This window comes from Anopheles funestus, chromosome 2RL (genome assembly GCF_943734845.2).
Source record: "Anopheles funestus chromosome 2RL, idAnoFuneDA-416_04, whole genome shotgun sequence".
NCBI classification, from domain to species: domain Eukaryota; kingdom Metazoa; phylum Arthropoda; class Insecta; order Diptera; family Culicidae; genus Anopheles; species Anopheles funestus.
In genome coordinates this window covers 94,573,394-94,600,138 of record NC_064598.1, presented here as the reverse complement: position 1 = coordinate 94,600,138, position 26,745 = coordinate 94,573,394, and the positions used below count along the sequence as shown (strand labels likewise).

Here is a 26,745-nt window from a genome sequence, read left to right as displayed (position 1 = left end):
GACTGGAATCCAGATATACTTGACCTAATAGAGATACACTCTAATTGAAAGTAAGTCTAACTGAAAATCTCTATAGAATTTCTGATGCTTTCCACGATGCTATGTATCTGTGTTTCGTAATTTGTATGATGTGACAGTGTCAAATAACATACAAAATGTAGTTTACAATGATATATTTATGTATTTATGATGACCATGATGGCCGTAATCTCATGAAAAAATTATTGGTTTTTTACTTCGACTCGAGTTTACTCTCAAATAGTATCCAAGTCAGCTATGCTTTGTGTTTTGGAGCTATCTTTCATCCTTTATCATGGAGGTCCAATTTACTAATTCAATATCAAATTTCGGATGTTCATTGTATAAAGTAACCCAAAAACAATGTTTATTTTTTGAAATTTCTATGTGATTTGGGATATGGTCATGATCTGTGTTTATGTGTGAACTGAACTGAATTAGATGGCAAAACTGGAGATATTTAATAATAAAAATATAACCGAAGAGCTCTAACTCGCTCAATATCTATCTATCAGCTGTGACCATTTTAATTTTAATTCTAAAAACTTCAACCGGAGAATCTAATTCAAGACCCGTAGGTACAAGTAGGTACAGTAGATGCAAGAAAGCATAAGCGACTACGGCCCAAATTTGAATATGAATATGAAATTGTTGATATGAATTTGAATAACAAACATAATTCTTTGGTGATACATGGATTAGGAACCGTCTCTTTATTCACGAATCGGTTTTCATGAAAACTCCTTAAGAATGAATGTTTCTACCACGAAAGAAGCAACACTAAGTACGGTTCCACTCGCGTATGCATACCAAAGCAATCTAAGATCACCTACTTTCACTACTCGATCAACAAAGGTATCTTGACTGTAGAGCCAGGTGAGTTGTGATTTGTTGTTGTAGTAATGATCATAGATACCTGATTCGAATATAGCCTGAATGTAGAACTTGAATACTTTGTGGAAACGTGCGTTCATAATGTACTGGAGCTGATATTCAAAAAATTTAGTCTTCGCATGACGAAAATTATGAACTTTGTAACTCATGTAATCTTCGGTAGTATAAGCAATCCTGTCAAATTTAATTTTTGACGCTATTGCCCAGGATCGTTGTTCGTTATCTCGCCCAAATTCAAATGAACATAAGTGGTCCAAACCGGGAAAAGTGCCATTCGGATATATCTTGAAGTTGAAGAACTGTGCGTCTTTGTCATCCTTAAAATGGCATCGTTCTTCTATATCCCGCAACGTGTTGATCTCTGGATGATAGCGCACAAATGACATAAACGATATGACAAGGGATTGATAAGACGAAACGATCACTATGCCCATTAGACAGAATATAGTAATAATCCGATTCTCAAACGATCCTCCATATGTCCTGGATGGACCCGCAAGAGAAATCATGATCAACTCTAGAACTATCTCCACGAAATGATGCCTTCCGAGAAGCGTTCCAAACAAACTAAGACTAATGGCCATTGCAAGAACTAATACGAAGTATGTGATCCATGTATACCTATCGAAAGGATCGATCAGTATCCACATGATTGACTTAGGCTTGGCTCGAGGGACTTTTACAGCCCAATAGATGGTTCCAACACCAGGCACTAGCCCGCTTATGTAACTGTTGCGCATGCTTACCAGTGGCATCATTACTATACGTTTTGAAAAGTTATCCGTCACGACAGCGGTTGCGTTTATCTTACGGCAAATCTGCTCCAGAAGATATGCGTCAAAGGTAAGTGCTTTGCTTTGATATTCCGGTAAATACATTTCAACCTCAAACTTATGCATGTCACGAGTGTCATCCTTTACAATTATGTTATGAGGATCAATCTGATTCGTTTCGCGGGAGAACCAATTCCAATGGTAGATTTCCGTCGTGTTGTGTAGATCGTAAACCACTTCGTAACCTTTCCGAAAAGCTTCAGCAATGGTTGCGTTTGGATTTTTGTGAAATATTTCGTACATCCATTTTGGGTAGAAGAAAATCGTCCGAATGTTCTCACTTACTCGATGCGCACTCTGTAAAAATAATCAGAAGATACTATTAATGAATATCATGATTATCCCTTGCAATCATCCAGCAGCTTTTACTTTGAACTCTATTAAGTTGCTGACCGGAATGAAGTTACAGCCAACTTCATCATCGGCATGGTTATAGTATTGCGTCGCCTGATCTGTTATAGTTTTCGTGTACGTTGAATCACTCATGATAGTGGGCAATATTGTTTCAAACAGACGTTCATCACTTAGCCTTAACACTACGAGATTTCGAAACTGTTCTACAGGACACAATTGTCGATGAAGCTCTAGGAATACCTCTGCGTAGAAGCTTATATTGAACTGTGGAAGAGGATTCAATGCACCTACAGACACTTGTACCAACAGCAAGGAAAATAAAATAATAACAACTTCGAAACGAAAAGATATACGACCGCTGAACATCGTAAGCAAGCTGATTTTTGACAAATGTACAGTTTATAAAGTTTCACGCAATTGCAGAGGTAATTTCTTGATGTCGCATCACAATGCTGATTGTTTTTCACTCTTGTGTTATTATCTATTCATAAGTTTGCTTTTTAGATAGTCATCTGTTGGGTTTTTCTCTCTTATTGGTGGGACATTGTTGCCTGTTGTGCTTTATGCGGCGAGTAAATTATTTTTTTTATGAATATTATAAATAAGGAGTACAATGTTGACTTTTTCAATGATTCAAGAATATTGCAAGTATATTTGTTGGTACGTTTTGAGTTTTTCTTTTTCATCTCCTGAAATATACATTGAAATATTACGCTTTATTATTTCTTCATACACAGTAACGGGTAGTACATAATGCTTAATGGTACAACTTGAGTTAAATCAATATTATCCTAGTTGGTAAATTTCTTTATGAATAATAACTTTATGAGTTAACAAAAGTAACGAAAATTGAAAGTAAAAGTCATACCAGAACTCGGAGTAAAAGCCATTTTTTCTGTGAATAAAAACATTGTTCTACGACACAGTGCTTTGGCACACGTTTCATTAAACCAAATGGTGGTGGACGAAACACATAAACTTATTCAGGTTTGTTTCTGAGTTCTTGATTTATTTTTCTGCCGATAATCCTTCAAACTTGTTGTGAATAAATTGTTCTATTACGAAACATGCAACACTCAGTAAGGTTCCACCCGCATATGCATACCAAAGCAATGTCAGATCACCTACCTTCACCACGCGATCAACAAAGGTATCCTGAGCATAGTAAGAAACGGTTAATGATTTGTTGTTATAATAATGATCATAGATACCTGATTCAAAAATGGCCTGAAAATGAAACTTAAATAGTTGTAGCGCACGTGGTGATACATAGTATAATAGCTGTTGTTCAAAAAATTTGGTATTGGCATAACGAAAATTTTTAACTTTATACCGCATCGCGTCTTCATTGAAAAACAAACGTCTATCATGTTCATAGTTTGAAAATAACATCAAGGTTCGTTGTACATTATCACGTCCTATTTCAAATGTGCATACTTGATCGAATCCGGGAAAAGTGCCATTAGGAAACGTTTTGAAGTTAAACAATCGTGCATCGTTGTTATCCACAAAAAGACATCGTTCTTCTATCTCTGCCAACGTGTTGATCTCTGGATGATAGCGCACAAATGACATGAAGGATATGACAAGTGATTGATAGGATGATATGAGAACTATACCCATTAGACAGAACATAGTGATGATCCGATTCTCGAACGATCCTCCATATGTCCTGGATGGACCCGCAATAGAAATCATGATCAATTCAAGAACTATCTCCACAAAATGACGCCTTCCAAGAAACTCTCCAAAAAAGACTAGTTGAATGGCCATTGTAAGAACTAATATGAAGTATGTGATCCATGTATACATATCGAAAGGATCAATCAGTATGGACACGACTGACTTGGGTTTAGCTCGGGGGACGGCTAATGCCCAAAAAGTAGTTCCCAATCCAGGCAACGTCTCAGTTCCATCAATACGAAACCCCCCCAGTAGTGGTATAATAGTTATCCCATGTGAAGCAACATCTGTTGGAACAGCAGTAGCATTAACCTTTTCTGCGATTTGTTCCAAGAAATATTTATCGAAGGTCATTGTCTTGCGCATGTAACCCATTAAATACAAATTTAACTTATACCCATGTAAGTCGCGCATCTCGTCCGGTACGATAATATTGTGAGGATCGATCGTAATTGTTTGACGAGAGAAATTGTTCCAATGTAAGATTTCCATCTTGTTGTCGAGATCGTAAACCACTTCGTATCCCCTCTGGAAAGCTTCAGCAATCGAAGAAGTCGGATCTTTGTGAAATGTTTTGTACATCCATTTCGGGTAGAAGAAAATAGTTCGAATGTTGTCTTCTATTTTATGCGCACCCTGAAATCAGTAGGATAAGATATGCGTTGAGAATATTACTGATATTCTACAATTGAGCAACAGTTCTTACATCGAAATCAATAACATCATTAACTGGAATGAAATTACAGCTGTAGTAGTTATCAGCATATGTAAAATATTGCGTTGCTTGATCTGACGTAGTTTTGGTATACGTCTGATCACTCATAATAGCAGGTAATATTGTATAAAACAAACTTTCATTGCTAAGCCGTAACACTACGAGATTTGGAAATTGTTCTACAGGACACAATTGCCGATGAAGCTCCAGCAATGCCTCGACGTAAAAGCTTGTGTTGATCTTTGGAAGAGGATTCAAAGAACATACTGACACTTGAACTAAACTAAATAGAAGTGTAACAACACGGAACAGAGATATACAACCACTGAACATCTCAATCGAACTGATTTAAGAGAGTAGTAATATTTACAGAGCTTCACGCTTTTGTAGCAGATTCTTTCGAAATCATGCAGAGGTGTTCGCTTTATTATTTCATTATGTATTCATCAGTGGTTTGATTTTGTGATGGATATCTATTGAGTGCATAATATTTTCAAGCTCACGCCATTTAGCACAACAATCATTAAAAAATTCGTTCATTTAAAAGAGCTACTTCACCCGTCACTATTCGCATTGGTTCTATTTTACAGCATTTCCATCTTTCAAGAAAATTTATCAATATTTATCAAATTTTACTTATGAAAATACCACCAAAACAAACAAACATACCATAAAATATGTTTGTTTTGGTAGTTACTTCCAAGTAGTTACTGCACAATGACATGTTTTTATTAGAGTTCTTAAACGATTCTTGAACGTTTGAATGAGTTTAGTTGCACGGATATTGAACTATTTTTTAAACAAAAATCCTTCAAACTCCTTTTGAATAACTGTTTCTATTACGAAACATACAACACTCAGTAGTATTCCACACGCATATGCATACCAAAGTAATGTAAGATCTCCTACCTTTACCACTCGATCAACAAAGGTATCTTGCTTATAGAGCCAAGCGGGTTGTGATTTGTTGTTGTAGTAATGATCATAGATACCTGATTCGAAAACTGCTTGAATGTAGAACTTAAATACTTTTCTTAATTGAGCTCGAATTATGTAGCACAGTTGGTATTCGAAAAATTTAGTTTTCGCATGACGATAATTTTTGAATTGGAAACGCGTGTAGTCTTCCGACGAAGATGAGCGCCCGTCTACATCAAGAGTTGAATATATCAGTAGGGTTTGTTGTTCATTATCTCTTCCCATTTGAAATGAACATACTAGATTGGAACCGGGAAAGGAGCCCTTGGGGTATGTCTGGAAGTTGAAGAACCGTGCGTCCTTGTCATCCTTGAAAAGGCATCGCTCTTCTATGTCAGCTAGCGTGTCAATCTCGGGATGATAGCGCACGTATGACATAAAGGATATCACGAGTGATTGATAGGACGATATGAGCACTATGCCCATAAGACAGAATATAGTGATAATCCGATTCTCAAATGATCCCCCATACGTTCTTGAAGGACCTGCGAGAGAAATCATGATCAACTCTAGAACTATCTCCACAAAACGATGTCTTCCGAGGATCTCTCCAAAAAGGACGAGGATAATGGCCATCGTAAGAACTAATATGAACTATGTGATCCATGTATACATATCGAATGGATCAATCAGTATCGACACGATTGACTTGGGTTTAGCTCGAGGGACATTTACTGCCCAAAATATCGTTCCCACCCCTGATGTTATCCAAGTTATGTTCACTTTATATATGCCTACTACTGGCATCACCGATATACGTTCTGAATAAACTTCCGTGACGACAGCAGTTGCGTTGATCTTTTTCGCGATCTGCTCGAAAAGGTATCCATCAAAGGTCATTACTTTACTGTGGTTTTCCGGTATATAAACTTCAATCTCGAAGCCATGCAAATCACGCATCTCGTCCGGTACGACAATGCTGTGTGGATCAATCGTGATCATTTGATGCGAGAAACGATTCCAATGCAAAATCTCCATCGTGTTGTCTAGATCGTAAACCATTTCGTAACCTTTCCGGAAAGCTTCAGCAATCGTTGAATTCGGATCTTCGTGAAATGTTTCGTACATCCATTTCGGGTAGAAGAAAATCATTCGAATGCTCTCTTTTATGTAATGCGCACCCTAAAAACAAGATGATAGATTTTGGATAAAGTGTATTGCTCTCTTACAGCAATGCTGGAATAGCTTTTACCTGAAAATCTTCCAAGTTATTGAGTGGTACGAAGTTGCAATATTGGCTATCATCAGCATATGTGAAATATTGCTTTGATTGGTCGGACATAGTTATGGTGTATGTTGGATCGCTCATAATAGTTGGAAGTATACTATTGAAAACGCTTTCATCACTCAGTCGCAGCACTACGAGATTTCGAAACTGTTCTACAGGACACAATTGTCGATGAAGCTTGAGAAACGCTTCGACGTAGAAGCTTGTATTGAACTGCGGAAGAGGATCCAAAGAACATACAGACACTTGTACCAAAATCAAGGAAATCAAAAGAATAACAACTCTGAAACGAAAAGATATACGACTGCTGAACATTGTTTTAGATTTGTAAGCAAACTGGTTCGAAACAAAAACATTGTCTACAGATCTTAATTTTAAGGGGGTTAGAGGGTTAAATTTTGCTAGTCTCATCAAATTATTGAAAGTTTTTCGCTATTAATATTGAATAATAGATCGGTTGAGTGATTTTTATCCATTTCCTATATTGGCTGTGATTTCCAGTTGCGTATAAATGCATCAAAATTTGTTCGCTTGAGTAGTATTAGTGTCTGTCTTCCGTTATATGCAGTGAATACATTATTCAGCCTGAATAAATGACTAATGTGTGACGGAATCAGCAGCATTTTAGCATCATGTTGTTTTCAATAGCTTTATACACTCGTAGCTTTGTTGAAGCAAGCACCGCTGTTCCGTGTCGCATGACAAGTTCAACTAAAAGTCATTTCTGGAGTTGCAATAGTAGTCTGTAAAAGATAATTTACAGCTGCTTGTAGCTTAAAAAATAGTTGTAGAAAACTTGTCTTTATCGGAAGTATATTGTTAAGAAAGATTTAAAATACGTTACCATTGGGCCAGTGTTAGTTCCCACGAGTAAATCCTCTGATAGTTAGGATTGATATATTTAGTGAAATTGCAAAGCATAACATTCTTTTTTATAATTATTCATTTCATTTTTTATTTTCCATTCATTACTACACAGAATAAATGCCGTAATTTAGCATGAGCAACCCAGTAGCTATCTTCTAAAACAATATCCAGAAAAAATGAAATATAGAAGGTTATAGATCCAATAGATATACAGAGTCATTTTTAACACTCGACTAAGAACATTCTACCTAAAAGATGCTGCAATTTCGTTCCTTTAAAAACCTAGCATTTCTTCTCGATTCGATAATTCTTCGAGCTCTTTATGAATAACTGTTTCTATTACGAAACAAACAACACTCAGTAGTATTCCACACGCATATGCATACCAAAGCAATATCAGATCACCGACTTTCACCACTCGATCAACAAAGGTGTCATGGATAAAGCGCCAATTGGGTAATGATTTGTTGTTATAATAATGATCATAGATACCTGATTCGAATGTTGCCTGAATGTAGAATTTAAACAATTTACGTAGATGTGGATGAATAACGTAACACAGTTGGTATTCGAAAAACTTTGTTTTTGCGTAGCGTTTCTTTTGAACTCTGTAATATATGTAGTCTTCTGATGAAAATAAGCGCCTGTCATATGGAAATTGTGAGGCTATCATCAAGGTTCGTTGTTCGTTGTCACGTCCTAATTCAAATGAACATACTTGATCAAACCCGGGAAAAGAGCCGTTAGGGTATGTCTTGAAGTTGAAGAATCGTGCGTCCTTGTCATCCATAAAGAGGCATCGTTCTTCTATTTCAGCCAGTGTGTCGATCTCTGGATGATAGCGCACATATGACATAAAGGATATCACGAGTGATTGATAGGACGATATGAGCACTATGCCCATAAGACAGAATATAGTGATGATCCGATTCTCGAACGTTCCTCCATATGTTCTTGAAGGACCTGCGAGAGAAATCATGATCAACTCTAGAACTATCTCCACAAAATGACGCCTTCCAAGAAACTCTCCAAACACGGTCATGGTAATGGCCATTGTAACAACTAATATCAAGTATGTTATCCACGTATACATATCGAATGGATCGATCAGTATGGATACGATTGACTTAGGCTTGGCTCGAGGGACATTTACCGCCCTAAACACTGTTCCCACACCCGGTACTAGGCCTCTTACAAACTGACTATTTATACCTATTAGAGGCATAACAGACATACTTTTGGGGTTACGGTCTGTGATAACAATAGTTGCGTTTATCTTACGGCAAATGTGCTCGAAAAGGTATATGTCGAAGGTCATTACTTTGCTATGATGTTTCATTAAGTATAGTTCAATTTCAAATCCATGCAAGTCACGACTATCGTCTGGCACGATAATATTGTGAGGATCAAACGTAAGCGTTTTATGCGAGAAACGATTCCTATGATAGATTTCGATTGTGTTGTCTAGATCGTAAACCACTTCGTAACCTCGCCGAAAAGCTGCAGCAATGGATGAATTCGGGTATTCGTGAAATGTTTCGTACATCCATTTCGGGTAGAAGAAAATCGTTCGAATGCTATATTGCACTTCATGGGCACCCTGAAAAATAACGAATATTATGGTTTAGCGTTGTTCCTGTCTTCCTGCAACGGTAGAATACCTCTAACCTCAAAATCTACTAAACTATCGAGGGGGATGAAGTTACAGGTGTAAGGGTTGTTGGCAAATGTTAAATAAAGCGTTTCGAAATCGGTTATACCTTTGGTGCACGTCAGATCACTTATGATGCCGGGGAAAATAGTTTCGAAAAGACGTTCATCACTAAGCTGTATTATTACAAGGTTTCGGAATTGTTTTACAGGACACAATTGCCGATGAAGCTCGAGGAATGTCTTGACGTAGAAACTTGTGTTGAACTGTGGGAGAGGATCCAAAGAACATTCTGACACTTTTATGAAAACCGAATGAATCAGCAGCATCAAAAAACCGAACAAATACGGGATACATCCTTTGAACATCGTTGTACTTTGCAACGCAAACTCGAGAAGCATAAACGAACACTGTAACTGTTTGTAGGTCATCAGGCTTTAGTAAGGAATGTTTTTTTTCATGTTGCATGATATTGCTTACAATTTTTTCCTTTTGAGGTATTATTTATTCAGCAGATGGTTTAGTGTAACGTTTGTCTAATAAATGTCGTAATTTTTCACGGTTATATCTTTGCTGCCCAATGGTAAGTAATTCTTTGATAGTGCCCTATAGGCACTATACTAGTTTTAATATGCGATGAATACATTATTCAATTTTATTATCATGACACAGAATGTGATCCATTCGTTAGATGAAAAAAACCTTTCAGGTAGAAATTTATTTGCTTTTATTATCGTACAACACGATACAAAACCGTTTAAAAGACGAAGATTGTTTTCGAATCGATCACTCCTCAAATACCTTATGAACCACTGTCTCTACTACATAGCATATAACACTCAGTAAGGTTCCAACCGCGTATGCATACCAAAGTAATGTAAGATCACCTACCTTCACCACGCGATCAACAAAGGTATCTTGCTTGTAGAGCCACGCGGGTTGTGATTTGTTGTTGTAGTAATGATCATAGATACCTGACTCGAATATTGCATGTATATAAAACTTAAATACTTCTCGTAGACGTGGATTAATAAAGTAACACAGTTGGTATTCGAAAAACTTAGTACTGGCGTAGCGATAATGTTGGACTCTGTAACGTGTGTAGTCATCGACGCCAAACAAGCGCCTGCCTAACGTAAGTTTGGAGGCTATCAATATAGTACGTTGTTCATTATCTCGTCCTATTTCAAAAAAACATTGCTCATCTCTATCACCATATGAATCATTAGCGTATGTCTTAAAGTTGAAAAATGATGCGTCCTTGTCATCAAAAACGCATCGTTCTTCTATTTCTGCCAACGTGTTGATCTCGGGATGATAACGCACAAATGACATAAAGGATATAACAAGCGATTGATAAGACGAAACGATCACTATGCCCATTAGACAGAATATAGTGATGATCCGATTCTCAAACGATCCTCCATATGTCCTGGATGGACCCGCAATAGAAATCATGATCAGCTCTAGAACTATCTCCAAGAAATGATGCCTTCCGAGAAGCGTTCCAAACAAACTAAGACTAATGGCCATTGCAAGAACTAATACGAAGTATGTGATCCATGTATACATATCGAATGGATCGATCAGTACCGACATGATTGACTTGGGCTTGGCTCGGGGGACGTTTACTGCCCAAAAAACGGTTCCTGCACCAGTTACTACCTCTTGTGCGTTAGGAATTTTTATGCTGACCAGAACACTTACTGATATGCGTGGTGAATTAATTTCCGTCGGCACTGGAGTTGCGTTGATCTTCATACAAATCTGCTCCAAAAGGTATGCGTCGAAAGTCATTACTTTGCTCGCGTACTCCAATGCGTACATTTCTATTTCAAAGCCATGCAAATCACGCATCTCGTCCGGTATGAAAATGTTGCGATGGTCGATCGTGATCGTTTCATGCGAGTAACGATTCCAATGGAAAATTTCCATCGTGTTGTCTAGATCGTAAACCACTTCGTAACCATTCTGGAAAGCTTTAGCAATCGTTGAATTCGGATCTTGGTGAAATATGTCGTACATCCATTTCGGGTAGAAGAATATCGTTCGAATGTTGTGTTGTACATAATGTGCACCCTGAAAATTGAAGAAGTTACGATGGATGAAGTTTGTTGCAGTTTTACAGCAAAGACCCAGCAATTCTTACTCCGAGTTGTACTAAATTATCAATTGGGATGAAGTTACAGTAGCGTTGATTATTAGCATAAGAATAATATTGCGTCGCTCGATCCAATATGGTATTGGTGTGCGTCTGATCACTCATAATAGCTGGTAATACGGTATCGAAAAGTCTTTCATCACTAAGCCGTAGTATTACGAGGTTCCGAAATTGTTCTGCAGGACACAACTGTCGATGAAGCTCGAGCAATGCCTCGGAGTAGAAACTTGCATTGAAAAGTGGAATTCTTCCTGAAGCGCATAGCGACACTTGCACTACAATTTCAAACAACTGCAAGATAATATTGTTCTTGAGTTTTGTCTTGCATAGCTTCATAGTGACTGTCCGCACAAAACTTCTAACCTTGTTCTTATGCTCTGCTGAATGTGAAATATGTTGATTGATTGTTAATAGTCTTAATTTTACAGAGTGAATTTTCAATAAAAAATGAGTTTCTATCAAGTTTAAATGATCAATGACATTGGACAAACAAGGATTCTGTATGAATTTTTATTATTCATGAAAATCAGAAATTTATACCCTTCAATTTCCTGACTTTAAGTGGTGCACTTTATCGACAGTCGTCATCCTTTGTCATGAGTTGATTTTACACCGATTGTTGGGCGCATTCGGTCTTTAATCGTGAACGTTTCCTCTGCTGTTTTCTTCGCGCCAGTACTAACATTTGAAGTGCAATTTCAACACCATAGGGTGATAATTATATGGCTTATCTGTTACGTACTTACGTTAGAAAATGATTGGTTGGAATATCGAAAGGAAACCTAGATCAGCCGGGTTAAATTTGAACGACAATGCAACAATTTTGGGGAATTCTCATCCGGATGAGTTAAAGCAGGACGAGGAAAATGTGTTTGGGTCTTAAACTCAATTTTTCTTTCACGTATCGTCGAATGGAACCAAGCGTAGAGCGGTCATGTCGTTTCGGTTTTTGCACTAGTTCCTGCATTTCAGGCGGCTTGGCTCACGTTCTAACATGCAGAAAGATTCCACAACCATTTACCTCGATGATGTACCACTGTCGATTCGTTCGGCATCGATTATGCTCCATAATTTGGGGGATGGCAATAACAATAACGATAAATTGAATGGGTTATGCGCTGGAAGAACCTTGTGTGCAGATTCGGTTGAATGAAGGAAAAAGGAACTTACCGTTCATGGGGACAAAGATGAGACAGATAGAGGGGAAGAGAGAGAGAGAGAGAGAGTGAGAGATGGAAAAAAACATGTAGATCACCGTTGGGCGATGCCATTTACCAATTCGTTCATGTCTTTTTCTTTTCGTTTCGTTCGTTTATTTCACAATTCTGTGGTTTGGCGCAGTTTGCGGGCCAAACAAAAAAGGGCCAACGCGTTAGGTTAGCCAGCAAGGGTATACGTCGTCCGTAAAAATGGCATAACAGCTCATCGAATGTGGACCATCGGCAGCACATCTGAAACGCACCGTTTCGGTCTTGAGATTCTCGCTTTCGGATGCTTCATTCTTTGCACACGGCCGAATACACTTACGCTGATCCCAGGCACCGAACAATGACCGGAAGCTGACCAGAAACCCATCGGTTTGAAGGGAACCGAGAACACTAGTTGAAAAATGATTCTTATTTGTCACCAACATATGATATGGTGAATGATTTATGAGCGAAATGAAACACACAACATCGGTTGTGCTGGCTCAGCATGGGTTGTTTACGGGATGCCGGGGTATGTTATGCCCGAAATCACACTTTGCATAGTTTTAGCCACCTACTTTGCGTTGGCATCATAAATCATCATCAAGATAAACGATCGTTACGAGTTTACCTGTGCAGCCGGTGAATGATTCTTCCAGGTTCTATTCATTTGCAGGTTTTAAATTTTGATACCCCACGAGGAAAAATGTCATAAAAGTTTGGTGGAAAACATCTGCACTGCTTACGAACTGACATAGTGTGTGACGAGCCTAGAGAAGGACTAAGATGTCGAAACGATCGGTTTTTTACTTTTTGGACACTGATATACATTTTTTTTAAATTTCAGGTGACGGTTCTTTCTACATTCAACTATGTCCAACGACTGAAAACGGTAAGTTTTTGGAAGTGAATATTATTTCTAATCGTTTTTTTTCCAAACAAACTCTTTTTATTTAAAACGAATTTAATTTTTATTTTAAATTTTGAATTTAATGAAAGCAAATCATTTTAAAATCCATTCCATTTATAAAGATTATTGATAATCATTTCATGCAGACTACTAATATAGGACCCATTCAGTTCGTTATAATGAAGGTGAAATTTGTCAAATTTTTGAAAGTTTCAAATTTAATATTCTCGCCTTGTTTTTAATAAGAACTGTTCATACTTGTAAACCCTTTTTATCCAAACTACAAATTAGAACAGAATTTCCTGTAACCTTCATAGACCTACAAAATCTTTTTCGTCTCCTTAATACACTTCGACGTACAAGATTCGATGCAAACACACGAACAAAAATGAATATCTTTTCACTGCCCGTTACACTGACGGGGACGTTTTGCCACAATTTGGCAGTTCGCCACTTGCGGAAAACTCATGCTGACTCCAAACACTTTGAGAAGGTCTTTTTTTATCGACCGTTGTGACTTACCATTATCCTTCACAAGATCAGCTGCTACCCGGTCCTATTGATGTTCTGCCGTTTCATTCTAATCGTAACATAAATTTTGACATTTTTACTGCTAAGCTACTAACCCGATGCATTTGGTTGGTGTTCAAATTTTGCAGTTTTTTTTGTCCTACATCCACCGTTGTTCACTGTCTATCGATCTGAACGCGATGCTTCCTTTTCGGCACGTGTAGCCTTTCGAGTGCATATTTAATGATTATTATATCGATTTTCGTTCGATAATCAACGATTTCACGTAAGCCAATCATTAAGCTGATTCAAGAATGTTGTCCAAAGTGGACCCTACGCTAAGGGTTATCCAACGCTTATGCTACACTCGAGTGAACCAACCATTACATGCAGACGTTGTCTAACATTTATCCAATGTTTACCATGGAAGGTTACAACGAGAAACCAGCAGCCAGCTTGCCACGCTCATGCTTCGGCCGGGCCAAAAAGGTTCTTAATTACACACGAAAACATTCTTCCATAAGCAAATATGCACACGGTTCGGAGAAAGGATGTGGCATTCAAACAGCGCCGCCACAGGTAAAGCCCGGCACCACAGACGATCGTGTTGAATTATACCCTTCGTAATGTTTGTCAGCGAAATATGAAAGCTGCTGCGGCATAAAACCGAGCTCGAATAGAATGGTAAAAAACCCCATGTGTCAGCATGAAACGTTTCCATATTTCAAACGGAGAAATTATTTCTCCCCCCCCCCCCCCTCCACCCTTTTTGGCTATTTCTTGTTCGCATTCTAAGAAGGTACAAAATTAGCGAAATATAATTTGCAATGAAGCGTTAAGTAGTAGTGTCGACGAAGGCAAATATCGCTTGAAGTTTGTACAAATATTGATGCAGGTTGCTTACGTACTACGGACACAGTTTTTCCGATGAGCCACCACCAATCGAGATGGGACTGAGATGTAGGCAAAACGTACGTATCCTTCTTCAACGAAATGTTTGAGCGATGTGCGTTTATTAATATTTTTTGTTTTGCTGTTTCGTGCGTTTTTAGCCTTTGCTCCAATGCAGCAAAATTGAAACAGTAGTACCCCCAGCACGGTTTTTGGGGAGCATCCAGCATATGAATTCCAGTGTTTCTCAAAGTTTTTTTTTCGCTTTTTCCGTAAGTGTTTCCCTTACGCTGAGAAAAGGGAAAACGACCAAAAAGGAAAAGCGTTCAAAGTTGCGTGACTACCAAGCATTAAAGCTGTCAAATAAGATTTTTTTTTTTTGTTGGGAAGGGTGATTCGTGAACAGTTTCGGAGAACCGTGATTAACGGCCAAAGTTATGCCGACTTGAAACGTAAACCGATTAACGGAAGATGAGAAAATGGTAAATGTTTCTTCCTTGTTTTACTTATCCAAATCAACCGCACCCAACCGGGGCGGGGGAGGGTGCCAGCCATGGTTTAACCAGGCTTATCGGTTTTTGCCGACGACATGAAAAAGACATGAAATTTCTGAGTAATTATTTAAATTATAATCACTTGGATAACATTTGCTTGGCGTGTGTGGGATGTAATCTTTCGATGATGTGAAGTAACAACAGCAGCAACAAATACGCTTCCCAAACGACGTGCTTAACCGTAGTGTCTACGACCAAAAAAATACACGTTGTTCTACGACCGCCTACCCGGGTAGGCCATACGATTTGTATGGGAGTTTTCGTTTTTTTGAATTCTGAAGCGTATATCTTTTGATCTACTCGTCGTATTTGCATGAAACTTTCAAGAAAGATGGGTTTTTTAGTTTTCCAACTAAAATCATTTAGCTGAGAATTTTAAAAATTTTGGTTTTGTGTATTTTACATTTTTTACAAAAAATTTTCCGTATATCTACTACCGCCTACCCGGGTAGACCATACGATTTGTATGGGATTTTTCAGTTTTCGGATTCTAAATCATGTATAAAGCATATATATTTAGTTTTTCGGGGTTAATTGTAGTCAATTAATCATCTTTAATCATATTTAATTTTTGTGTATTATTTTCGCGACTCTGCGTTATTAAAAAGAAAATAAATCCTTTTTCTATAATTAAAAGCTTTCCACGTAGCTATTATAAACCTCAAATGTTATCATATTACTAACACTAAGTGCAAATATTTCAAATTAGTTACATTTGGAGAAATATGTGTTAAATTCAGAACGCGAAGAACAAGCAGGGTTTTTGACATAAATAGCAATTTCCTTTATGTTTGGTTCTTCCTGAGGTATCTCGGCTGAAGGTTATCCCAGAAAACTTCCGAAAAAATAAAAACTCCCATATAAATCCCATGGCCTACCCGGTCAGGCGGTCATAGATATACGGAGAAAAATTTGTAAAAATGTGAAAAAACTAGAAACCAGAATTTTTTAAATTATCAGCTAAATGATTTTAGTTGGACAACTAAAAATCCCATCTATATTGAAAGTTTCATGCAAATACGACGAGCAGATCAAAAGATATACGCTTTAGAATCCGAAAAAAATGCAAACCCCATATAAATCGTATGGCCTACCCGGGTAGGCGGTCGTAGATATAAGGGGTATCAATCGAAAAAAATATTTAAAAAATGGTAAAAATAATTTTAAAATTTTTCTTTTTGTACGAAATGGAGAAAAACATGTTTTTCTAGGCATTTTAAAAATTTCAAGTCTGTACGACTTTCCTATCAAAAGATATTAAAAAATAAAAGTGCAAAACTTACCCAGGTAGGCGGTCATTGACAATAGGGTTAAGTGAAAAGTGGAGCAGATGAGTGATTGACATGAAAAAAGTAATAGGAGGGGACAAAAAACACACGCGCACGTGTATGACATTTTTTTCCTTATTTGAAATCTAGAAAAAAATGTCAGAAATCGTTTTATCCTTCATAACATCAAACGAAATCTTCCGCAAGATGAATAAGAAAAATACAAACATAATTACATTATTTGATCATTGGGTTTTGGGTAATGAAAACTGGGCTAAAAGAATATGTTTCGCACAAAAATGTTGTCAACGCTTGTTCAAAAGAAAGGCAGTGCTAGAACTCTTTGATTTTGTGACATTCAAGGTACATTGTTTAGTAAAAAACAATTTTGAAACTTCATGTGAGCTTTCTAAAATTTTACTTCCGCCATAGTTTCATCCCATATTTAATGGAATTGTACCAAACGAATCGAAACAAAACAAACTTACCAAGAACATTGATGATTCTTCATTAATTGCATACCGTCCATTTTCATTCTGCTCTCAGGCGATGTGCTGTAAACTTTGTGGCTTCGCTACACCGCGTGGAAAATGGACATCAAGGTTGGAATGTCTGCTCCCAACCTAAAACAAATTAAACTTCAGCGCTTGTGGTTGACTACTGGGTTGGTAGAATTAATTGATACCATCGGTCAGTACGCACATCATGCCGGGGATTGGATTTTGACCTTTTCTATTTACTAAATACATCCTTCTACAAGGCTGATCCAACAGATCCGTGCTGTTGATGCGGTACATCGATTTAAGAGTTTCGAAGTAATAATTTCGGTTGAGAGAGAAGTAAAAAATTTTCTTCCCTACCGACTACCGCCATTTTCCAATTTTCCCACACCCAGCATCACTCATCCACGGGAGGGGGGAGGTGAACAAAAAAAAATAGTGAGAGAAATATAAAGATAGACAGAAAGCTCTTTACTTAACGTCAGCACCAGCGGTTCTCAACGAAAGACCATTTTCACTGCCTATTAATCGTGCCTTGGAGGGAAGGGGGGGGTGTCCGGCGTGTAGTTCGGGTGTGCTGATGTAGAATTCAACTTCTCTAGTACATCTTTTTCGTCTTAGTTTTCGTTTGAGGGCTCCCTCAAAGCTTTCGGGATTTGAGAGATTGGAACATCCAGTTCGTGTGCAAGGCGAACACTGCTAACTGCTTGTCCATTTAACTCCGAATGAGTATCCATTTTCATTTCAAGTGTTGTGTAATATCATACTGTGGCGCTATGCACACAAGCAGGTAAAGCGAGCGAGAGAGAGAGAGAGAGAGAGAAAAAAAAACAAAAAGAAAATGCTTCACCATCGGATGAAAATGGATGGGACGAAAACTTTCTCCTACGGTAGCCGGTTCGTCGCTTTCGAGTAGTAGCAGCAGCAGTGGCTAAATAGAACGATAATGAAATGAATGGATATCATACTGTTATAGCGCGAAATTGGAGAACAAGCGCAACATAGACGGCAGTGTGGGATTTTTTTTTGTGTGATGTGTATAGTGGTACACTCGAGCAAATGTGTAGGAGCAATGAAGCAATTTCAAAAAAAGGAAGAAAAAAAACATCGTCCAACCCAATGGCTTCAATTATTTCAGCAACGGTGTTCGATTTCTTCGGGCTTTCGATAAATAGCTCTTCAGCCGTTGGTGGTACTTTGTGCCGTGTTTTGTTCATCCAGCAAAAGCACAGGAAATAATCTTAGATTGCCTTTTCATTATTATTTTTTTTTTTTGATTCGCCTTTTTTTCCTTACCCTCTTTCGCTGTCTTCCTCCTTCTGTATAAAGCCCATCCATATCGGCACCCTCGGCGACAGGATCTGGCTTTATACCATTATTTTGCAACGACAGTTTCCAGCGAAACGCGAGGACGGCTACCAACAACAACAAAAATCTTACAAGAAAAAAACGAATTCCTGCAGTCTCAAATATCGGCTGGAGAAAAATTCTTTTCTGTAATTTTATTAATAGTTATACCTTCGGGCGAGTAGCGCAGGAAACGGCCCTGCTTAAGTGTTTTCCATCGGTCGCGTCTATTTCAACGAACGACGAAAGCACCAAAGCTGTAAGGGTACTGGTCGGTGTATATTTCATGCTGAAAACCAATGCCGAACAACGCTTCATTTCTGTGAAGTGCTTTTACCTCTCATCGTGACTTGTTGTCGAAATAGGGGTGGAACATTCCGCTTAGCTGTTTAGAGAAATAAAAGGCGCTTAGGTACGTTGATTGGATTTGTATGAATTGTTGTGCAAAGTGAATTTAACGAAAGAAAGACTCCAAAAAAGGGATCCCTACAACGGGTGAAAGTGTTCGAATGCTGGACACACGTATTGAAGAAATTAAAACCAAACTCGTATTACTACTTACAACCGATTTCGGATAAACTTCGAACAGGAGCAGAAGAGTAGACAGCAGAATGGGAACTATTTTTGAAACAATTTGATACTTTATTCATTCCTTTTCCATCTCATACCGCGTGTGTAATTGATAAAACGAATTTTTGCAATAGTTCCTTCCCAGCAGTGAAGCGGCCACCATGCCATTCGGACCGATGACTCACACGCCCGAAAGCGTACCGCGTGCTGGCATTCCTGGCAAATGGTTGCTGACCGTTTTTTTGTTGCAGGAGATGATTTAGTTAGATTTGTTAGTTTGAGTTAAAACTATGACAAATATTTACAGTCTGCGCCATGTCCGCTCTGATATCTTTACAAATCGGGGTTGTTTTGCTTTTCTTTTTTTTGTCTCTTCTTTTGGTATCGTTCGTTTGTTTTGGGTTTCTGCTGTTTGGGGGATTTTTTTTTAATTCTTTTTTGCTTTGGCTTTTGCTCGAACAAATGAGCGTTCGAGGAAAAACGATTTGCAGTCGTGCTTGTTGATATGATGAATATACTTGACATTGATATTGTTGATATGTTCTTAAGAGTGGCCTATTCACTTCCCCCGCACAGTCGGCCGCATCGTTAGACCAACCACACTTAATTGCATGCACGACCCGATATCGCTAATTGACCGAAAACAAACATAACCAAGTACGGTTTTTTTCTTTGGAAAAGAAGGATAACAGTTGAGAGATGCATGTCATTCGTTCTTTCCCTTCTTAATATTCTCACTTCCTACCTAACGTTGACCTTTTAACTAGTGTAACGATAACTTGCTAACAGAATCAAAACAGAAGTTACTAATTTGGCTGCCGACAGTCGTTCAGCGCTTTCTGTCGCCCAATTGCTCGATGCAGCTGCTACGATGGTAGTTTACAACAATTGGTGCAGAAGAGAAGAGAAAAACATGAAAGATACTGTGTTATTATATATATTGGAGCAAGCAACATATTACTAAGATGAGCCTTACCTTGCACTCGGTCTGCCCGCGAATCAGGCGATCCGGCCCGTCTGGATTCCAGCGTAGGTGCTTTCTGCAATTTTTCACCTTCAACACTTTCCTCGTTGCTCTTCCAGTACACGGTCGAGATAGTAGCGAGGCACTGGGATGGGGAGGTTAGGAAACATAAGAAGCAAACAATGTTCAAAAACTTGTCGCACAGCACAACAACAAATAGCGAAATCCGCTTATCTATTATACCTTACCTTCAACTTCATATCGCCGTGCTTAAAATGTTTCGGTTTGACCCGAAACCCGAGTCCCAGTACGGATGTTTCCAGTTTGTCGACTCCCGTTATATGTGGCTCGTACCTCTTTACCAGCGCTGGTTCGGCGGGTTCACCGTTGATGTACCACGTTAGATGGACTGCCGGTTTGGAGCGACCAGAGGTACAATTTACATTGACCGGATCACCTATCTGGTAGCGTGGCCTACCACCGTTGATGTACGGATCTTGGTCAGGCAATACTGACCGATGTAATGGAAGAATGTGTTACAGAAGATACAAAAGCAAAACATTATAGCATCTGCGTTAGCTGCTCTCCTATACGGAAGATCCGTTACTTACCCACAACCATCATTTCTCCATGATCGGAGACGGTTTGAAATGAGGGAGCCTCGGCAGATACCTCACATCTGTACTTCCCGCTGGAGGATAAATCTAGTGGATCTAGAATCACTTGTTCGCTTGTTGAGTTTGCTAACTGGAAGGTTGTTGTTGAGCAATAAAGCCAAAGATAAAAGAAAGCAGTTGTTGAAAAAATAGACGAGGACAGATGCTAGACATTGCTTGTGGTTTCGACATATGTTTAGCTCCTTAACGTATCAGTGTAATGACATGAATATTGAAATATTCTACGTAAATCTACGATCAATTCTTGATTAGAATTTTGATAAATCTAAAACCTGGAAAACACCCTTCAGAGCACGTAATACTTCTGCTCCAAAACTGAATGTCCTTATTGAACTCCAATTCTTGAATGTCCTTATTGAATTCTCAGACAACTTCAGACATCGGTTTTGGGTTCAGCGAATAATTGTTAGACAATACTTACATCTACGGCTATGCCTGGTTGGGGGAAAACACTTCCCGGAGGATCGTCTCTTGGCACGAAGCGATAAAACTCACGCCCATCCTTGTACCACTTCACTGAATACAGGGCCTCACCTTCCATATCATAGTGGCACTCGAGCTTGACGGCGTGGCCTCGGATCGTATGTTTGGGAACTCGTACCTCGGTCAACGTGATACAGTGAACGAAATCTGCACGTAAACAAATTTTTGCTTATCATTTGCCCCGACTTCTTCACCGCTCTCCCTCTCCCTATTTCCCCCGTATTGCCGTGCCAACCGGCAATTCACCCATTCTTCGCGTAACTACGTACCATAAAGGACGAATAGATGAAACACTGTTAACCAACACCACATTTTATGCATCCTTTTCGAAGTATCCAGTTGGAAGAAACGTGTCTGATGCCAATGCTCATGCCGTCACGAGCACGTCGCTTGCTTATGCATGCTTCTGCACGGCCAATGGTGCATGTTTCGTGGAGTTCTGGGTGACCGTTTCACTACCACTCGAGACGAAGACGCATTTGAATGTGGCGAAGTTATTAGCATTTGCCATTAGATGACACATTTATATATATATATATTTTTTGTCACCCACCGTACCCACTTTTCCTTTTTTCCCGCTTTCACTTAGTTTTCGGTTTGCGTCTTATTCTTTCCCTCTCTCTCTCTCACACTCACTTGCTTTGCACACTCAGTAATTCGTATCCATCGTATATTCACGTAATTATCCCGCCTCTAGGTCACCGGATAGGAACACAAATTCACTGCGCGCACAAACGCAACGACTCGAAGGATCTATTTTTATGAACACGGTACGCGTCTGTGTTGGCGCTTCCTGTGCCGGTGTTGCGGGACGTTTCATGCACGGTGATTAATCTTGTGTTCGGCATCGGCAAATTTGCAAACATCGCACCATATCCCACAAACCGACCAGCTTCCGCTTACTCCGTAATCCAGCGCGGAAGATCGAGGCTTTTGTAATTTTGACTAAAGAAATGCAAAACTCGACACCTACTCGGTATCGACACTGTCCCGTTTAGCACACACCAACCAAGCACACATCCTACACAGTTCGGCCTGCGACCTGCCGAGCGTCCGGTGGAGCATATTTGCCCGCTTAGCACGATCTTTGCCAACTGAAGGCAAATGTTAAAAGAGCATAGCTATTCATTGCCGCCCGCGGTCATTCGGTGACGACAGCATCGGAACATTCGGGAGAGCAAGTTTGCCAACGAGAGATATCGCCAGATTTCGGACGGACATGCGCGCAGCCGTACGTATGTACGTTAACTGATGCCGAACATTTCGGGTTAACACGTGTGGCAGCGCCCTCGTGTGGTTGGTACTGCAACTGCTGTGGTACTACTCCGTTGTGGAGTTTGATATTTGCATCGGTTAACGCATAACACAGCGTCTACCGGACGTCATCACAGTTCATGGTAAACAGTGGAAAATACCCACACAAAAAAGTGCATCAAGCCACATTTAATACATTTTGAAGAGAGTTTACGCGAATTTTTGGCTTTGGAAAATTTTGGCTGAGCCCTACCAGCAATTCATTTTGAAGAATTACAAGAATTTGCAGAAATATTGGAGAATTTTTAAGTAATGGTCTTATTATCTCAATCATACAACCTTATTCCTCTAATCAGGAATGGAGCGACTTAATTATTTCGCTATAAGTACTTACTACCACACAGAGCAGTACGTCCAAATAAGCTGAGTTCTTGCTATTCTGAGGTTAACATTCTTCCTGCCAGGCTGCGTACTTGCCGTAACTTTAGTAAATCATTATAGACAAGCGACCTGGCAGTTCGTTACACTTCATACCAAGAAAAGGAAGTGCTTATTGTTGGTGATTGTTTGTTGGCCATAAAAACATTGCTCTTCTAAATAACAAAAAAAAACCCTCCCCAAATACGGCTGTTGGTGTTGAGAAAATGTTACCACAAACATGAATCCTATCTTAAGCCACCCTACATGCAACAAGATATAAAAACGCTTCACCAACGCCGAGAGTGGTGGTTGCACTCGGCTGTGTTTTTCCTTCCTTTTTTTTTTTTTGTTACGACCGACAAAGTACAAGCCTTCGTTATTGGGTGCTTTTTTGGGACCACAAACAGAAGGATTACATCACTCGTCCTGATGGACCGGATATCGGTACGTGAACGGGTCATAAAGCCCACGGTGTGTGTACACACGGCGAGTCATAAATATATCGAAAGCGCATAAAACCGCCAGCGACATGGTGAGCATTCTGTACGCGCGTGTGTGTGTGTATGTTTGGGGGGGTGTTTTTTTTGTTTAAAAATATTCTATGAAAAATGCAAGTACATCGAAACCGCTTTTTCCAGTTCAACGGAGGATTAAATATATTGCTTCGGTTGCAGCTTTTGCCTGTTCTTTTCTGCAAGCTTCAACGATGATGGCACTTCAATATCTCGCCCTCTCTCTCTCTCTACGTCTCTCCCTCTTTTTCTCTGCAATGCTGTGGACGGAAAAATCTGGGGACAGAAACAATTTTTGGTAAGGTGGAAACGCAAATGCACTCAGGGTAAAGTACGCCTGGCTTCAATAAAAGCCGCTAACAAAAAAACAAGTTTATATGCGAAAAGGTTGCAAAAAAAAAGAATCAAAGCTGACAAGCCTAACTAAAACCATTAAAAAATACAATTCCAGAACCAGAGCAAGAAACGATTGTTAATACATTACTTTAGCAACGAAAAGGAATGTCCAAAAAAAATTGTCCCTTTAAACGATGAATGTTTAAATGTACTCTTTCTCTTTGGATACCAATGAGATTTTACCACCAATATGTAAATGTTGAAGTATTCCATAAACATTCGCTATTCTTTAAACCTGAAGCGGACATTAGTGTATCTCTACAGTGTGCTGTGGTTTTCCTTTTACGCTTTTCTCATGTCCCACCGAACTGGGGCAGTTGATGCATCGTTAAACCTGCACTACATAGCTCTGGAATATCATCATTTCAAGTTGACTAAAGATGAATCACTTTCCAGTAAATTTCACATTTGCCACATCAGTCCCGGAAGAAAATCACCCAACCAAAAATACAATTCGTCCTTTTTTCACTCATTCGCTTCAAACTTCGAACTACTATAGGTATACTATAAATAGATAAAGTGCATTTTTGTTGAGGAATATATAAATAATAATCAATTATCCATCATTTAAATGATGCAAAGAATTCGGGCGGAAATGTTTCAGCGTGAATGTTACCATGAAGAAACAAACGGCAACAACCTCCATCCAACTCCGTGCTGACTCAACTTGGGAAAAAATGTTACTATTGAGGTATGGTGAGCAAGAAGGAAAAAAAATCTACATTAACACATACCTACATTAGACACAAAACTACACGCTGCATGCTTTTGTTGGCTGTTCCCTGCCAAAGCACAGCGCGTAGGAAAATGGTGTGCGTAGTAAAACCTTGTAAATTAAGTATTGCGTGACAAACAGTAATTATGGACGGCTCATAAATTGACATTTCAAGCCTTTTTTGAAATTTGACGCATACTATCAAAGTTAAACGGCCAGAAACTTGTCCCGGGAAATGTGATAACATTACCATTAAACGTGTGCTTCGCTAACTGTTTAAGCGTGTTTTTGTAGATTTATGTAAATCTCTGTACAAATAGGCTTAACGGCCCGAGCACCGCACACCGGAAGGGTGGGTAGGGTGGGTAGTATACGCTCTTCTGTGTGTGTGTGCTTTTTTATTAGCATGTCCGGCATGTCGTGCTTCCATCAGCTGTGAAACTGGTGGTCTTTTAACTTTTAACCACAATCATGTGACTGACGATATGGGGGAACGGGTTGTTTTGCGATGTGATAGTGCAGATAGTGGCACTTTGCACTGATTGCTTTCGATTCATGGACCACCCGATCACCTTCATGCATCACTTGCCTGATGCCGTCTACCGTCGATACGAATCGACTCGAACGTAAGGCAAGATGCAGAACCAGAATAATGTCTCTTCCAACTCTGGTCGATTAGCTGCTAGTCATACGGTGGGGGTTGTCTGCTGATGCTTAAGGTCTGTCTATTGATTGTTCAATTGAATTGCTTTGAAAGGCACTATATCCATGTTGCCATTGATGTTGTGCACCAGCGTACAGTACAGGCGCACCAGTACGTGTTCCGAACCCTCCCGGGTCAGCCTACCGGTCAGCCGGCCTTGGAATGCAACGTTGCATTCGCCAAACGACTGCACCAGAAAAACGATACTGATGTGATCGATTTGAATTCGATTGGTCTGTGTGGGATGGTTTTGGTTCGTAGCCACGGAAGTTCATTGTGGCGATGTACGATGGGTTTCCTTGGTGTTTTTTCCTCGTCTACCAACCTACCCCTCACCCCCCCAACACTGACGCACGTTTCTTCGTCGCTTTTTGAAATGTATCTAATGGACTCGGAATCGGAAATCAATCAATAAAATGAAAAGAAATGCACCGGGCAGCAAACGAATACAAAATAACATAGCTTTATGATGAGGTATTTTCAGGGTATTTTTGATACAGCTAAAGAAAGCCAGCAAGCCATAATGGCATACCTGTTCGATCTATTTCTGTTGCGATGCCTATCGTTTTCCCGGGCTACGAGCTAAGCATTTTGAAGCAAAGTATTTTTGCGTTTGTTGGAATGTGAACGTCTTCATTTGTAGCGCTATTCGATTTACATTTGCTATCTTGAAGCTTGAGATAATAATGTTTAACATTTTAAAGATTTCAAATTTTTCAAAGCAGTTAAAAAATGCTAATTTAATTGCCATTTCTTATCGATTGGGGTGTGTAATTGTATCCTTATGCCCTGACGAGCTGTAATGGCCAGCCGGTCCTATTTTAAGCCTATCTACCAACCAAGGACATTGGACTGCAGATATATGGGCACGCGCGTTATGCTAATGGGTGACATTATAGGAACTTTTTACTTAAAAAAAAACAGAAATACAAAACTCCAACCCCCCACAAAACGGGTTATAAACACTACACCAATCGCTTTTTCCGCCGCATCCATTTTTCCATTTTCTTCTGGCATGGTAATTTTCCAAAAACTGGACAATCTTCACCATTGGATGGACGTTTTAAATTGGCGAAAGACGTCGCACAACATCCCAATAACCGTTATGGCGGATGGGTGGGTTTCCCAAAATTTATGGTGCGGTTTCGCATCCAAAAAACTCGACCTATTCGGCAAACGAATTTTAATTATCTTTTAATTTGCATATAAATTGACTTGCAAGGAACAATGAAGTAATAAAGCCCCCACCTTTTTTTCCATTGGGCTAGAAATCTAGTTTTCAATCTCGCTGCAAAGGAGTTGAGCAAACTGTGTGGCGCGCAAAACCATTGCCACCAAAAACTGTCCAAATTGACAGTTCGTTAGTGTGTGATGGTAGTCGGGATCAGTGCGGGATCAGTTGTCGCTTGGAATTTTGTCTTTATCCCATCTACTATTACGCAACGCGTAAAGGTTTTAGCTGATGACAGTGAAGCAATATTAAGTACAGGCACTATTTCTCC

The 26,745-nt window shown here is 39.2% G+C and overlaps 4 protein-coding genes across 5 annotated transcripts; all 4 read right to left on the bottom strand.

Moving 5' to 3' along the window:
- Positions 1–3,083: 3,083 nt before the first annotated feature.
- On the bottom strand, positions 3,084–5,193 carry LOC125762832 (uncharacterized). The gene has a single exon (XM_049425357.1). It carries the CDS (start codon positions 4,362–4,364, stop codon positions 3,108–3,110), a length of 1,257 nt encoding a protein of 418 aa, XP_049281314.1. The 5' UTR covers positions 4,365–5,193; the 3' UTR covers positions 3,084–3,107.
- A 2,522-nt stretch (positions 5,194–7,715) lies between these two features.
- On the bottom strand, positions 7,716–9,772 carry LOC125762830 (uncharacterized). The gene has a single exon (XM_049425355.1). The coding sequence runs from the start codon at positions 9,114–9,116 to the stop codon at positions 7,845–7,847; it is 1,272 nt and encodes a 423-aa protein (XP_049281312.1). The 5' UTR covers positions 9,117–9,772; the 3' UTR covers positions 7,716–7,844.
- A 104-nt stretch (positions 9,773–9,876) lies between these two features.
- On the bottom strand, positions 9,877–12,920 carry LOC125762834 (uncharacterized). Its single transcript, XM_049425358.1, has one exon. It carries the CDS (start codon positions 11,244–11,246, stop codon positions 10,008–10,010), a length of 1,239 nt encoding a protein of 412 aa, XP_049281315.1. The 5' UTR covers positions 11,247–12,920; the 3' UTR covers positions 9,877–10,007.
- A 6,248-nt stretch (positions 12,921–19,168) lies between these two features.
- Positions 19,169–22,402, bottom strand: LOC125762837 (uncharacterized). 2 transcript variants are annotated; one of them, XM_049425363.1, is made up of 6 exons: positions 21,513–22,402; positions 21,182–21,390; positions 20,695–20,830; positions 20,332–20,594; positions 20,096–20,228; positions 19,169–19,982 (listed from the first exon to the last, which is right to left on the bottom strand). In XM_049425363.1, the coding sequence occupies exons 1-6, from the start codon at positions 21,562–21,564 to the stop codon at positions 19,879–19,881; spliced, it is 897 nt and encodes a 298-aa protein (XP_049281320.1). In that variant the 5' UTR covers positions 21,565–22,402; the 3' UTR covers positions 19,169–19,878. The 2 variants fall into 2 exon arrangements, with proteins under 2 accessions (XP_049281320.1, XP_049281319.1); XM_049425362.1 differs by having other exon boundaries at positions 19,169–19,985; positions 21,513–22,393.
- Between the last annotated feature and the right edge of the window lie 4,343 nt (positions 22,403–26,745).

Excerpts from the sequence above, each read along its gene's own strand:
- LOC125762832 (XM_049425357.1), bottom strand. The coding sequence starts at position 4,364 with ATGTACAAAACATTTCACAAAGATCCGACTTCTTCGATTGCTGAAGCT.
- LOC125762830 (XM_049425355.1), bottom strand. The coding sequence starts at position 9,116 with ATGTACGAAACATTTCACGAATACCCGAATTCATCCATTGCTGCAGCT.
- LOC125762834 (XM_049425358.1), bottom strand. The coding sequence starts at position 11,246 with ATGTACGACATATTTCACCAAGATCCGAATTCAACGATTGCTAAAGCT.
- LOC125762837 (XM_049425362.1), bottom strand. The coding sequence starts at position 21,564 with ATGCATAAAATGTGGTGTTGGTTAACAGTGTTTCATCTATTCGTCCTT. Across the intron at positions 20,595-20,694 it reads TGGAGAAATGATGGTTGTGG|TATTGCCTGACCAAGATCCG; the intron begins GTAAGTAACGGA and ends TACATCGGTCAG. Across the intron at positions 20,229-20,331 it reads ACGGCGATATGAAGTTGAAG|TGCCTCGCTACTATCTCGAC; the intron begins GTAAGGTATAAT and ends TCCCCATCCCAG.